The 13,421-nt window shown below is 51.1% G+C and overlaps 1 protein-coding gene across 2 annotated transcripts in view; it reads right to left on the reverse strand.

Annotated features, from left to right (window-relative positions):
• Window positions 1-11,289, reverse strand: part of DNAJC18 (DnaJ heat shock protein family (Hsp40) member C18) — a 28,157-nt gene extending 16,868 nt beyond the window's left edge. The window contains exons 1-5 of one of the 2 annotated variants that reach the window (XM_075900120.2): window positions 11,106-11,289; window positions 7,444-7,627; window positions 4,802-4,947; window positions 3,239-3,424; window positions 1,023-1,102 (exon numbers count right to left, since the gene is read on the reverse strand). In XM_075900120.2, coding sequence (XP_075756235.1) covers window positions 1,023-1,102; window positions 3,239-3,424; window positions 4,802-4,947; window positions 7,444-7,627; window positions 11,106-11,142 — 633 coding nt within the window. In that variant the 5' untranslated portion in view covers window positions 11,143-11,289. Of the gene's footprint in view, window positions 1-1,022; window positions 1,136-3,238; window positions 3,425-4,801; window positions 4,948-7,443; window positions 7,628-11,105 lie in introns of both variants that reach the window. The other variant, XM_075900119.2, reaches the window with a different exon arrangement.
• Window positions 11,290-13,421: the final 2,132 nt, after the last annotated feature.

The raw sequence follows: 13,421 nt of genomic DNA on the forward strand, positions 1-13,421 counted from the left end.
TGCACTCTGGCACTAGGTAGGTGTATTTTCTTTTATTGATTTGAATATGTTTTTCAAAGAAAAGTGAACTTAGTGCAGGTGAAACAGTGATAGCTCTAGGGACAAAATTCTTCTGCTACTCCATAAAACAAACAGCATGGGCAGTAAAAGCCTAATTTTCTTTTTACACTGTTCTGCCCACCTGCCTCAACCTTCTCCCTTAGAGGGAAGAGCAGAAAGCAATCTGTAGCTAGGCAGTCGTTGGTGTCTGGCTCAAGATTACCAACAAGAATGCTCAGTGCAACAGTATGTGATGTGTTCACTTGTCTGTCCACACCACAAATGCATTTCCCATTAGGCTACACAACCGACACTGGATTGTAATGACTTTCAGCCCCTACTGGGCCATTTCAACTGATGAGAAGACATTGCTTTTTTCTGAGTCCACCACGGTAAGATACATTTTGAAAGGAGCAAATAAAGTGTCAAATGCACTTTTTAAAGTGTCCCACATAAAAAGTCCATTCTGACTGTAAACCTATTACTGGTTCTAGAGGCATTCCCCATTTGAAGTTCACTAGAAACTCAGAATTATGAACACCTCTGGAATGGAGGTTATTTGTAACACTGACAGGTCAAACTGTGAACAAAATGTTCTGGCTGTTCTGTCAAAAGTTTACAACTGAACAGTGACTTAATACAGCTTTGAAACTTTATTAAGTGGAAGAAAAATGCTTCTTCTAAGCATTTTAATTTAAATGCAACAAGCACAGAAACAGTAGCTTGTTACATCTTTTTTTTCTTTTAAAAGTGTACCTGTAACCCAGTACTGTACTGTATTTGTTTTTTGACCCCGCTGCTGCCTGATTGTGCAGTTCTGATTCCAAATGACGCATGTGGTTGACTGAGCAGTTTGTAACACTGGTGTTCATAACTCTCAGGTTCTACTGTACTGGGAATGCTGTTGACACCAAGATGAACTTCAAGTGTGCCCACTGAACTTGTGAACAATAGTCAAAGCTAACAGCTCCCTCCTATGGTACCTGAGGCCTGTTTTCTTCCTCCTCTTTCTCCTGCGTCCATGCTCTCTCATTTCGGTGTCGTCGTCGATAATAGTGGGCATCTGGAGTTATATTTGAAAACATATGAATATTTCCTGTTAAAAACAAAACAAAGATGTGAACTAGCTATTTTCATTCAACTGCAGACTCCTCAGAGATTCTAGTTAGCTAATCCAACCTTATAGTAAATGAGTTACCAGGCACAGTCATCAGAGGTCAGATTATAAACCTCACATAACACACCTCAGAACTGAGATTTCAAAACAGCACCTGGGAGCTAGCCAGTATGCAGCATCTTGGGGCACTGGTGCGGCAGGAGGAAGGGAATGTTAAAAAAAAAAAAAGAAGCAGAGCAAAACTTGATGTAAAACTCTCTCATTTAATTAAAAAAAACCAGAAATCCATTAGGGTTTTAGTACTGCAGCTCCTGCTTTTATATCAGTTTTAACATGTCCTTTTGAGAGCCTACATTGCATGGGAACCTGGGGCTCTAAATATAAGTAATAGGTTTTGTCCATCCAATTAGGATTTTGTAATGAGGGAAGATACTACAGAGAACTACCTCTTTGATAAAGGGTGCAATTCAGGGTTTCCTTTCTTTGTAAGCTAAAGAGAGACACTATATGTAGTTGATTTACTTTAGAACTTCTAAGATGGGGGAAGAAAGCAGCACAGACTGGTGTTAACAAGCTCTACCAATTTTGAAAGCTATGGATTTTACATCACATGAACACTGGAATAATGATGCTCTCTCTATTAATTCAGAGCTCTTTTGTAGTATGAGCACGTCATGGCTGGCCGTGCAGTATATCACAAGCACCCAATCTGAGCAGGAATGAGAGGTGTCTGACCTGCTGCGTGCCATGAAAAGAAACCACCTCAGATTACTTTTACATTCACGGAGCAGCTGCACACAGTGGACAGTTGCTTTTGGGCTCAGGAAATGAGCCCTGAGTGGTGAGGTCACCTCATTACACAGTTCTGGGGTGATTAATAGTGACTGCACAACTTTCAGATGCAGAAAGTCACCTTCTGGAACTGTGTACAGAACTTGCCCCAAAATGTACAGAGCTTACAATAAAGTGAGAGCTGCCCTCTTGGTGGAGACGCACATGTGGATTGCTGTGGGGAAGTTGGTATCTCCAGACTGCTCCCAGTCAGTTGAAAATCAGCTGGGATCAGGAAGTTCACTGGTGGGGCTGCATTAACGCAAGTGTGCAGGGCCATTAACTACATCCCGCTACGAAGGACCAACACTCTTAGCAAAGGGCGTGAAATCCTGAATGGCTAAGCGGCAATGGAATACTTCAATTTCAGTGGGGCGGCAGGTGGTATGCATATTCCAGTTGTGGCCCTCAACCGTCTTACGATAGAGTATAGTATTGGGAGTCGCTTGTGAATAACAGCGGGCACTTCACTGACATCAACATGGGGTGGTCCTTCAGCTGGCATCACTAACATCTAAATTCCTCCTGCAGTTTGAAATGCTGTTCCACTTCCCAACCGAAACTGCTGTGTAATGTTGCTGTGTGCTGTTGAATAGCTGCCACATGCCAGAAGTGGTTGTATTTTATGACTGGGGTAAGCAGGTGTAACTTCCAGCAAAGTCAATGGGAATGATGCCAGTTTATGCCATGAGGCATTTGGCTCAGAGTTTGTAAATTTGCTGGTAACATTTGTAAAGGACATTGCTCTACAATGAAGGAAATGAAGGATGCTATAACAAATGTAGCTCCCTCCTCTGCTAGAGGTATTAGTGATTACGGTGATGTCTGTTTGACACTACACAGGTGCTAAACATTGTGACATCAAGAGAGGTCTGAATTCCAGCATTAGAAAGGAGAACATCTTTTACCCAGTGCATCTTCAAAATGCATGATTTTTTAGCCAAAAACGGAAGAGTAGCCAGGTGGCGCAAGGGGCTGGGTTGCCTTTTTGGCTGGTTAGACCAGAATGAAGAAAATATTTCCATGGTCAGAGCAGCCAATTATGAAGATGGCTTTATTACATCAGCACAGCAAGAGAATTAAATCGGTTAGAGAAGCATTGCAATGTGTATACCTCCACAGTATGGTTGACGTAAGCTGCCTGTATCCATTTAGCTGTGTAATGTAGACTTGGAGTTACATTCCTGAGCAGTATCAAAGCTAACTTTTCAACACTTGACACTTTACAGACACTATAGACAGAACACTGACCTGTAGGGAAATGCCCACCAAAAAACATGTTGAATATTTCTTCTGGTGTGATGTCTGCTTCAAATTCCCTGTAATAATCATAATTCCTGGCCCGGGGACTGCTAAAAGTGTCTTGCTCATCTCCAAACTGATCATATCGTAATCGTTTTTCTGGGTTGCTCAGAACGGCAAAAGCATTACCTATTGCTACAGAATAAAAGAGAACAATTTTACACATGTACTTCACACAATCTTTTTAAGTCAACATGCCTTTCATAAGCTGAATTAGCTATAAGTTGATAGAGGCTCATTTTCTGCTGGACAGAGAGACTAGATATCCATTGGAGGGGTCATTCTTAAAAGCAAAGTGAGTGTTCCTTTCAACTTATTCTTGTGGATATTGCGTTAGCACTGATGAAAGTCGCTGACTCATTTTGGATAGAAGTGGGAAGTTAAAACATCTCCTACAGCATATGGAAGGACTGAAAATACTCAAACTTAGTGGGGAAGAGGCCATTCTGGGAATCCGTTAAATGGCTGAGAGATAATACAACTTTTTACCAAGTCTGAAACCAGTTAGTGACATGGTAGGCTTTAGATAAAACACGTGCCCTCACACCTTTGTATTAATAAGCAGAAGCTTTCAAAATTGCCCAATTTGCTTTTTAAGGCCAAAGACAATCCATTAGCCATATTATGTTTAGCACTGAAATGGTGTTGGAGAATGAAACCTTTCTTCATATATGAAGTACATCACAGGCAAAACTTTAAAAACAACAAATAGTCCTTCAGCACGTTAGAGACTAACAAAAATGTAGGCGGTAATGTGAGTTTTCGTGGGCATAACCCACTTCTTCAGATGAAACTGGCAGTTACTGTTTTCCACATGCCTCAACTCCAACCTACAAGAGCCACCATTAGGGCAGGTTTGATGTCCATGATGCCTCTTCAATCTGTAGCCACTTCATTGAGACTGAAACTAAAGGTACAAAGTGATACACCTGGGTGTCTACCAGGACCTGAAATATGAGAGTGGTTTCACATTGGTCACCATGCAGGTAGCCACCCAAGCTGGCTCTAAACTAGTGCCCCAAAGAGGAAAGACCTCATATTTTATTACTGAACTCTTCAGCCACTAGGTCTCCCAAAACACACCAACATCTTCAGATACTAATTTCTGAAGGTCAAGTAGCTGTACAGGTTGAACCTCTCTAGTCCGGTACTCTTAGGTCCAGCAACATCCGTGGTCTGGCATCATTGCCACATGTCCACTTACCATGGGTGCAGCCATGTTTCCTCATAGCCCCATGAAGTTTGTTTATAGCCAACAGTCCTGGCTCAGTGTTCTGTGCTGCTAATTTACCCCTACATGTCTTTTAAGAGCCCAGTAACCAGTGGAAGTGTTGGTCATGCTGCTAGACCACATTGACCTCCCATGCTTCGGCCAGTTTCTCTGGTTCAGCACTATCCTTGCCTAGGAAAATTACAAGCTGTCTATATTTCTATGAAGTCTTCTTGTCTATAGTTCTATGAAGCCTTGTTGAAAGATCCTTGTTGAAAATCTCCTTCCTTCATCTCACATACCTTTAAAAGCTTCTGTTGCTCCAGGAGCACAGTTCTTGTCAGGGTGAAATTTAAGGGCCAATTTTCGATAAGCTTTTTTCAAATCCTCCTCATTGGCATCTCTTCCAACTCCCAAAATTTCATAATAATTGCTACACTTCTTTATTCTGAAAACCAGACAAAATTGGAATTTTTTAAATCTAAATGACTCTCTCAATACAGCTGAGAGAACATTTTACAAGATACCAGACAGCACTTAACATAGGCAAGGGAAAAGCAGCAGTAGACACAGGCTGTATGCATGAGGAAGCAGAGCACTCTCTCAGGGATGGTGGTCATGGGTATACCTTAACATTCACTTACTAAATATTTAAGCGCTGAAGAAAGGTGCCAGATTGTGCACCCTAGAAAGCAAAGTCCCTGCTTAACCACAAAGCAGTTACAACGTAGGCAGAGGTAATGCAAGCTTCTCCCACCAGTCCAGCTAAACCTCTACCGAAAGGAGATCGAAAGGGATTGGATGTAATTTAGTCTTCATGTTCATCCATCTGTTGCAAACCAAAGGAAGTATTTCTTCACACAACACACAATCAACCTGTGGAACTCCTTGCCAGAGGATGTTGTGAAGACCAGGACTTTAACAGTATTCAAAAAAGAGCTAGATAAATTCATGGAGTTTAAGTTAATCAATGGCTGTTAGTCAGGATAGGTAGGGATAGTGTCCCCAACCCTAGCTTGTCAGAAACTGGGAATAAGCGACAGGGGATGGATCATCTGATTATCTGTTCTGTTCATTCCTCTAGTGCAGCTGGCATTGACCAGTCAGAAGACAGGACACCTAGCTAGATGGACCTTTGGTCAGACCCAGTAAAGCCATTCTTATGTTCTTATCCTTTGCAGAACAGCCGCTTATTTAAATTACTTTCACAGGAGAAGATTAGATTTAAAATCCTGACATTGATCAACAAGTGAAAAGGAGTTTAGTGTTCCCCTGTTATTTCTATTTCAGAGCCCCCCCTTCAAATATGCTCACAACAGCCTGTGAAGTAGGGAATAGGGATGTTAAAATGTGTTCAAGTAAGCATGTAACCACTGCTGACTTAATTTTCAGGGGTTATATGCTGAGAGGAGGGGGAGGTGGTTCCCACCTGCCTCCCCACACAACTGCTGCTGCTGCTGCTACAGAGGCCACACAGCACAGGGGTAGGGTTGAAAGAAGGTAGCTGGTGCGTGCCAGAAGATGGCTTTTAAGCAGGTAACCATGAAGGTTAACAGATCCGTTAACCATGTAATTTTCACATCCCTAGTAGGGAAACACTATTATTCCCATTTTACAGATTGGGAATGAAGGCACAGAGAAGACTAACTGACATCCAGGGATTATGCAGGATGTTTATGGCAGAGCAGGACCTGACGCAGGTCTCTCAACCCAGACTAGCGTTCTAACCACTGAACCATTCTTCCTCAGTCTCTACTCAGCTTGGAAGAGCTAAATTTGAGGCAAACACAAGAACAGCCATAAGGAGTCAAACCAAAGGTCCATCTAGCCCAGTATCCTGTTCTCCAACAGTGGCCAATGGAGGGTGTCCCAGAGGGAATGAATAGAACAGATAATCAAGTGATCTCTTCCCTGTCGCTCATTCCCAGCTTCTGGCAAACAGAGGTTAGGGACACCATCCCTGCCCATCTTGGCTAATAGCCATGGATGGACCTAACCTCAATGAAAGGGAAGTCAAGAGCCTCCCCACTGGGAGATTACAGACACAAGACCCCACTGAGATGCACTGACAATGCAGAGGGCAGGAGACTGAACAGTACTTGACTGTACTATCCTGTGCCTCAGCCAGGCTTCATTTTCATGAGCAGGACCCCAGTCCAGTGAAGCACTGCACACACATATCCACACAGAGCCCCTGTGAAGTCAAACAGAAATAGGGGTCTGTCCCACGTAGAGGTCTTTGTAGGAATGAGGCCTTAAACACACAGTTATGCTTATTTTCATCAAATCTTCCTTTTCAGGGAGTTGTTTCAGCTGGAAAAATGAGCTTAGGCTGAAACTTCAAGTCTCAGCTAGAGCTCAGGGCTCCTCCGCTCACACAAAAATTAAAAATGGTTCTACCTTTTAAAGTTTAAAACCTCGTAATCTAAAAAAGGAAAGGTTCTGCTCCTGTAACTTTCAAAAGACCAAAGTGGCTGCCGTATTTTTAGTAAACATTCACAGCTATATTTAGCAAGGCAAAGTGACTAACGTTTGGAAATCAGCTTCTGCTCACATACAGCAATTTCTGTTAATCACTTATTATTATGCACATCCTTCCTATGATTGTAACGGCTGCATACAGATAATCATAATACACATAATTGTTCATTATTTATGACTTAGACCCATGCGAACTCAAGGAAGTTTAAGTCAGGGTTCAGAATATAGTTGATACTGCAGATCTGGCCAGTCAGAGATACAATAAAAGGGCCTAATTTTCAAAAGGTACAGAGCATCCACAACTCCTATAAAAGTCATTGAATCAGACCACATGTGCACATTAGTTGCTCTGGACTATAGCAGCTTTGCAGCTGAAATGTGGTTACCAAAAGATCACCTCCGTGAGACTTTTCCCTCCACCAATACAATTTAACGTAGGATCCACTGAAAATAGTTTGTTTACCTTCGTACCCCATACAACTGCTCCTCTGTGTAAGTCATACTAGCCTCTCCAGAGCACGTCTGACCCCTCTCACTGTCACATTTCTTCTCCTTCACTCTCATACAGTCGCTGCAAGCACAGAAGTCAGAACTCTCGCTGGTTTCCTCTGTTGGGCAGGCATTCCTTCTGAGTGCGTCAATTAATGCTGCAAAGCAACATGTTCCTGTTATGAATGTATTACCAAAAATGCAGTGACACATTACTGCATTGTTTACTGTACAATATAAATTAGAGAATTAAAATTAGTGTCAATTTGATTTAAAAAAAGTGCGGGAAAAAAAAAGACCTTAAGACCTAAATGAAGGGTCTTGAAACTAATGATAAGGCTGGAAGTAATGAAGAAGGGAGGATGCCTCATTCAAAGAATAAAATGAGGGGATGTTCCCAAGAAGAAAGCCTCTGACCAATAGCAGTGACCACAGATGGTTTTAGAGAAGACAAGCTGTCTTAAAAATAACCACTAGGGATCTTCCCAACCCACTTATTAGTGCCCTCAAGAACTGGGCCCTGTGTGAACTTAAATGCAAAGGAAAAACTGTTATCAAGGAGGAGACAGCAAGAAAAGGCCTTAGGAAGAAAGGCACTGAAGTTAGCAATTGACTTCTCTTGTTGAGTGACATCACTTGTTAGTTAAAGGGTACAGAAAGGAAAGCTTTAGAAGGGGTCATTGCTAATATCTGCCTAACCAACTGACCAAGTTAGAGCCTCCCATTACGAGTCTATGCATCCCTGGGTTTACCCCATTTGTAACTATCTTGATCAAATGCTTATAAATGTTTTGTTATTGTTTGGAGTAAGTAGTACACTGCTTATTAAGGAATGTTTAGAGCAACTGTGTAACTACCAGTCAGCCTTTGTATTCAATAAAAGGATTTATGGTTAAATTAGTGTTGCATAAATAACCTCAGTATTCATTCTAATGGAAACATCTTTTCACATACAAAAATGCATGAAATAAAAATCCATCCTTCATCACAGTCTTATCTATGGATTATCTTTAATGGGTTTTTTTTGGGTGCGTGGGTGGTATATCCAAGAAACACTTTCCACAGAGCAAGTAATAGGTAAAACAAAGGTTAAATTTCACCAGCTATATCAGTTAAGCAAGTTGCAAATACACAATGCAAATTAATAAAATAGAATAATATAAATGATGCAGGGACTGCAGACTACAGCTCAAGGGCAATGTTCCCTCAGGGTGGCTTTTTAATCTCGCCTGCGGGGCAGTCCAAGCACTCAATTTACAGGGAACATTGCTCCGGGGCCTGACTGCACAGAATGCAATGCAGAGAAAAATGCAATGCAAACCCTTGCCCTTCCTCACACCCCCACACTAACATCCTGCCCCCCCATGACCCCTGCCCATCTTCCCCCATGACCACTCCCCTCCTGCCCATCCCCCACAGCTCACCCTGCCCACCTCCCCCACGACCCCTCCCCTCCTGCCCTTCCCCCCACTGCCCATCTCCCCCACGACCCCTCCCCTCCTGCCTTTCCCCCCACTACCCATCCCCCCCACGACCCCTCCCCTCCTGCCCTTCCCCCCACTGCCCATCCTCCCCACCACCCCTCCCCTCCTGCCTTTCCCCCCCACTGCCCATCTCCCCCACGACCCCTCCCCTCCTGCCTTTCCCCCACTACCCATCCCCCCACGACCCCTCCCCTCCTGCCTTCCCCCCCACTGCCCATCTCCCCCACGACCCCTCCCCTCCTGCCTTTCCCCCCCACTGCCCATCTCCCCCACGACCCCTCCTGCCCTTCCCCCCACTGCCCATCCCCCCACGACCCCTCCCCTCCTGTCCTTCCCCCCACTGCCCATCCCCCCCCACGACCCCTCCCCTCCTGCCTTTCCCCCCACTACCCATCTCCCCCACGACCCCTCCCCTCCTGCCTTTCCCCCCCACTGCCCATCCCCCCCACGACCCCTCCTACCCTTCCCCCCACTGCCCATCTCCCCCACGACCCCTCCCCTCCTGCCTTCCCCCCACTGCCCATCCCCCCCACGGCCCCTCCCCTCCTGCCTTTCCCCCCCACTGCCCATCTCCCCCACGACCCCTCCCCTCCTGCCTTCCCCCCACTGCCCATCCCCCCACGACCCCTCCCCTCCTGCCTTTCCCCCCATGACCCCTCCCCTCCCCTCCTGCCCATCCCCCCCCACGACCCCTCCCCTCCTGCCCATCCCCCCCCGACCCCTCCCCTCCTGCCTTTCCCCCCACTGCCCATCCCCCCCCACGACCCCTCCCCTCCTGCCTTTCCCCCCACTGCCCATCCCCCCCCACGACCCCTCCCCTCCTGCCTTTCCCCCCACTGCCCATCCCCCCCACGACCCCTCCCCTCCTGCCTTTCCCCCCACTGCCCATCCCCCCACGACCCCTCCCCTCCTGTCCTTCCCCCCACTGCCCATCCCCCCCCACGACCCCTCCCCTCCTGCCTTTCCCCCCACTGCCCATCCCCCCCACGACCCCTCCCCTCCTGTCCTTCCCCCCACTGCCCATCCCCCCACGACCCCTCCCCTCCTGCCTTCCCCCCACTGCCCATCCCCCCCCGACCCCTCCCCTCCTGCCTTTCCCCCACTGCCCATCCCCCCCACGGCCCCTCCCCTCCTGCCTTCCCCCCCACTGCCCATCCCCCCCACGACCCCTCCCCTCCTGCCCTTCCCCCCACTGCCCATCCCCCCCGACCCCTCCCCTCCTGTCCTTCCCCCCACTGCCCATCCCCCCCCACGACCCCTCCCCTCCTGCCTTCCCCCCACTGCCCATCCCCCCACGACCCCTCCCCTCCTGCCTTTCCCCCACTGCCCATCCCCCCACGGCCCCTCCCCTCCTGCCTTCCCCCCACTGCCCATCCCCCCCACGGCCCCTCCCCTCCTGCCTTTCCCCCCACTGCCCATCCCCCCCACGACCCCTCCCCTCCTGTCCTTCCCCCCACTGCCCATCCCCCCCCACGACCCCTCCCCTCCTGCCTTCCCCCCACTGCCCATCCCCCCCACGACCCCTCCCCTCCTGCCTTTCCCCCCACTGCCCATCCCCCCACGACCCCTCCCCTCCTGTCCTTCCCCCCACTGCCCATCCCCCCCCACGACCCCTCCCCTCCTGCCTTCCCCCTCACTGCCCATCCCCCCCACGACCCCTCCCCTCCTGCCTTTCCCCCCACTGCCCATCCCCCCCACGACCCCTCCCCTCCTGCCTTTCCCCCACTGCCCATCCCCCCCACGGCCCCTCCCCTCCTGCCTTCCCCCCACTGCCCATCCCCCCCACGACCGCTCCCCTCCTGCCTTTCCCCCCACTGCCCATCCCCCCCACGACCCCTCCCCTCCTGCCTTTCCCCCCACTGCCCATCCCCCCCCACGGCCCCTCCCCTCCTGCCTTTCCCCCCACTGCCCATCCCCCCCACGACCCCTCCCCTCCTGCCTTTCCCCCCACTGCCCATCCCCCCCACGACCCCTCCCCTCCTGCCTTTCCCCCCACTGCCCATCCCCCCACGACCCCTCCCCTCCTGCCTTTCCCCCCACTGCCCATCCCCCCACGACCCCTCCCCTCCTGCCCTTCCCCCCACTGCCCTTCCCCCCACGACCCCTCCCTGTCCCCGGCCCCACAGCGCCCCCTGCCCTCAGCGCGCGCTACCTTCGGCCCAGCGCTCCCCGCTGCCCAGCCCCGCCATGTTGTCCGGGGGAGGAGGGGGCGTGGCGCGGAGCCCCCTGGGTAGCGTAGTCCCGCCGCTGGACTCCACTTCCCAGGGACGCCGCGCGGCTGGGGGTGGGGGGAAGAGGCGGGAAGAACGTTGGGCGCGGGCCCGCCCCTCGCTGGGACCTCGCGGTGACGTCATCGAAGTAGGCGGTGGCATCATTGAGGCTCTCGGTGACGTCACATAGGTGCCCCGCCCCGCGGGCGCAGTGCGCTGAGCTGGCTGGGAGGCCGCTCCCGCCCCCCCCATCTCGAGGGGTGTCAGACACCGACCCCCCCGGACACGGCTCGCTGGGGCCCTCGGGGGGCTGGCTCGGGCCACCGGTCCCCCTGCGCTCCGGCCAGACTCACCCTGCGCCCCCCGCCCCCCCCCCCGGCAGATACGGGCAACCCCCCGTACCCCCCCCCCCCGGCAGATACGGGCAACCCCCCGTACCCCCCCCCCCGGCAGATACGGGCAACCCCCCGTACCCCTCCCCCGGCAGATACGGGCAACCCCTCCGTACCCCTCCCCCGGCAGATACGGGCAACCCCCCGTACCCCCCGGCAGATACGGGCAACCCCTCCGTACCCCTCCCCCGGCAGATACGGGCAACCCCCCGTACCCCCCCGGCAGATACGGGCAACCCCTCCGTACCCCTCCCCCGGCAGATACGGGCAACCCCCCGTACCCCCCCGGCAGATACGGGCAACCCCTCCGTACCCCTCCCCCGGTAGATACGGGCAACCCCCCGTACCCCCCCCCGGCAGATACGGGCAACCCCCCGTACCCCTCCCCCGGCAGATACGGGCGACTCCTCCATACCCCTCCCCCGGCAGATACGGGCAACCCCCCGTACCCCCCCCCCGGCAGATACGGGCAACCCCCCGTACCCCCCGGCAGATACGGGCAACCCCCCGTACCCCCCCCCCCGGCAGATACGGGCAACCCCTCCGTACCCCTCCCCCGGCAGATACGGGCGACCCCCCTGGACTCCCGGCAGATACGGGCAACCCTCCTGTATCCCTCCCCCGGAAGATACGGGCGGCCCCTCTGTACCCCTCCCCCGGCAGATACGGGCAACCCCCCGTACCCCTCCCCCAGCAGATACGGACGACCCCCCTGTACCTCACGGCAGATACGGGTGACCCCCCGTACCCCTCCCCCCGCAGATACGGGCAACCCCCCTGTATCCCCCGGCAGATATGGGTGACCCCCCTGTACCCCTCCCCCGGCAGATACGGGCAACCCCTCTGGACTCCCTCCCCTGGCAGATACGGGTGACCCCTCTTTACCCCTTCCACAGATACGGGCGACCCCTCTGATACCCCCTTCCCCTGGCAGATACAAGTAACCCCTCTGATACTCCTCTTCCCCTGGCAGATTTTATGGCAAAAGTGGATCCTTACAGATGTGACTGATGAGGGGAAGGGGGCCCCAATGCTGTCCCTGCCACCACCCTTATGACCCTACCTCCTGCAGTGTAACTTCTCGCACATGGTGCCTGTGAGGTCATGCTGCATGAGACACCATTTTGCAAGGGACAATTAGCACAAAGGGACAGTTTTTCCCATGCACATGCTATCAGCGGCTAGAACAGGGGTGGGCAATAACACGGCAAGATTAGCCCCTGGCAGGCCACCGCCATTATATTTTCCTGCACAGCTGCAGCAGGTACCAGTGATCACTGCTCTCCCTGGCTGCACATCACCATTCCCGGCCAATGGGAGCGGCAGGAAGTGGCGCAGACCGGGACAGCACTTCCCACAGCTCCGATTGGCTGGGAACAATGCCCATGACCAATGGGAGCTGCAATTGCAGATACCTGTGGGCCGGCTGTGCAGGTAAATATGGCAGTGGGGGCCAGCCAAGAGCTAACCCTGGCTGCACTGGATCTAGCCCATGGGCCAGTATTTGCCCACCCCTGGGCTAGAAGTAGAATTCTTAGAATTTGACCCTCACTGTAGTATTCAATATTGCAAACATTTTTACTCTATTTTTGTAATTTCGTTTTAAAAGTGACCTACAGAGGTGGGGCAGCTGGACAGCAGGCGCTGCATCCCAACAAAGGGTGGCAGACACACGGTCTGCCTGATAGTGTGTCTGAGAATCTCAGAGCTCAGAATAAGGACCCTGCTCTGCCCAGAGTCAGACCCAAGTATTTAAAAAATACATGGACTCCAGTCTTTGATGTCCACTCATAAGAGACTGATGTCTGTCCAGATCAGACTGTGACAGCCAGAATTTTCAGTGGGGCAAAAATTCCATTTTAAAAC

This window comes from Pelodiscus sinensis, chromosome 16 (assembly GCF_052426305.1).
Source record: "Pelodiscus sinensis isolate ZL-2025 chromosome 16, ASM5242630v1, whole genome shotgun sequence".
NCBI classification, from domain to species: Eukaryota; Metazoa; Chordata; order Testudines; family Trionychidae; genus Pelodiscus; species Pelodiscus sinensis.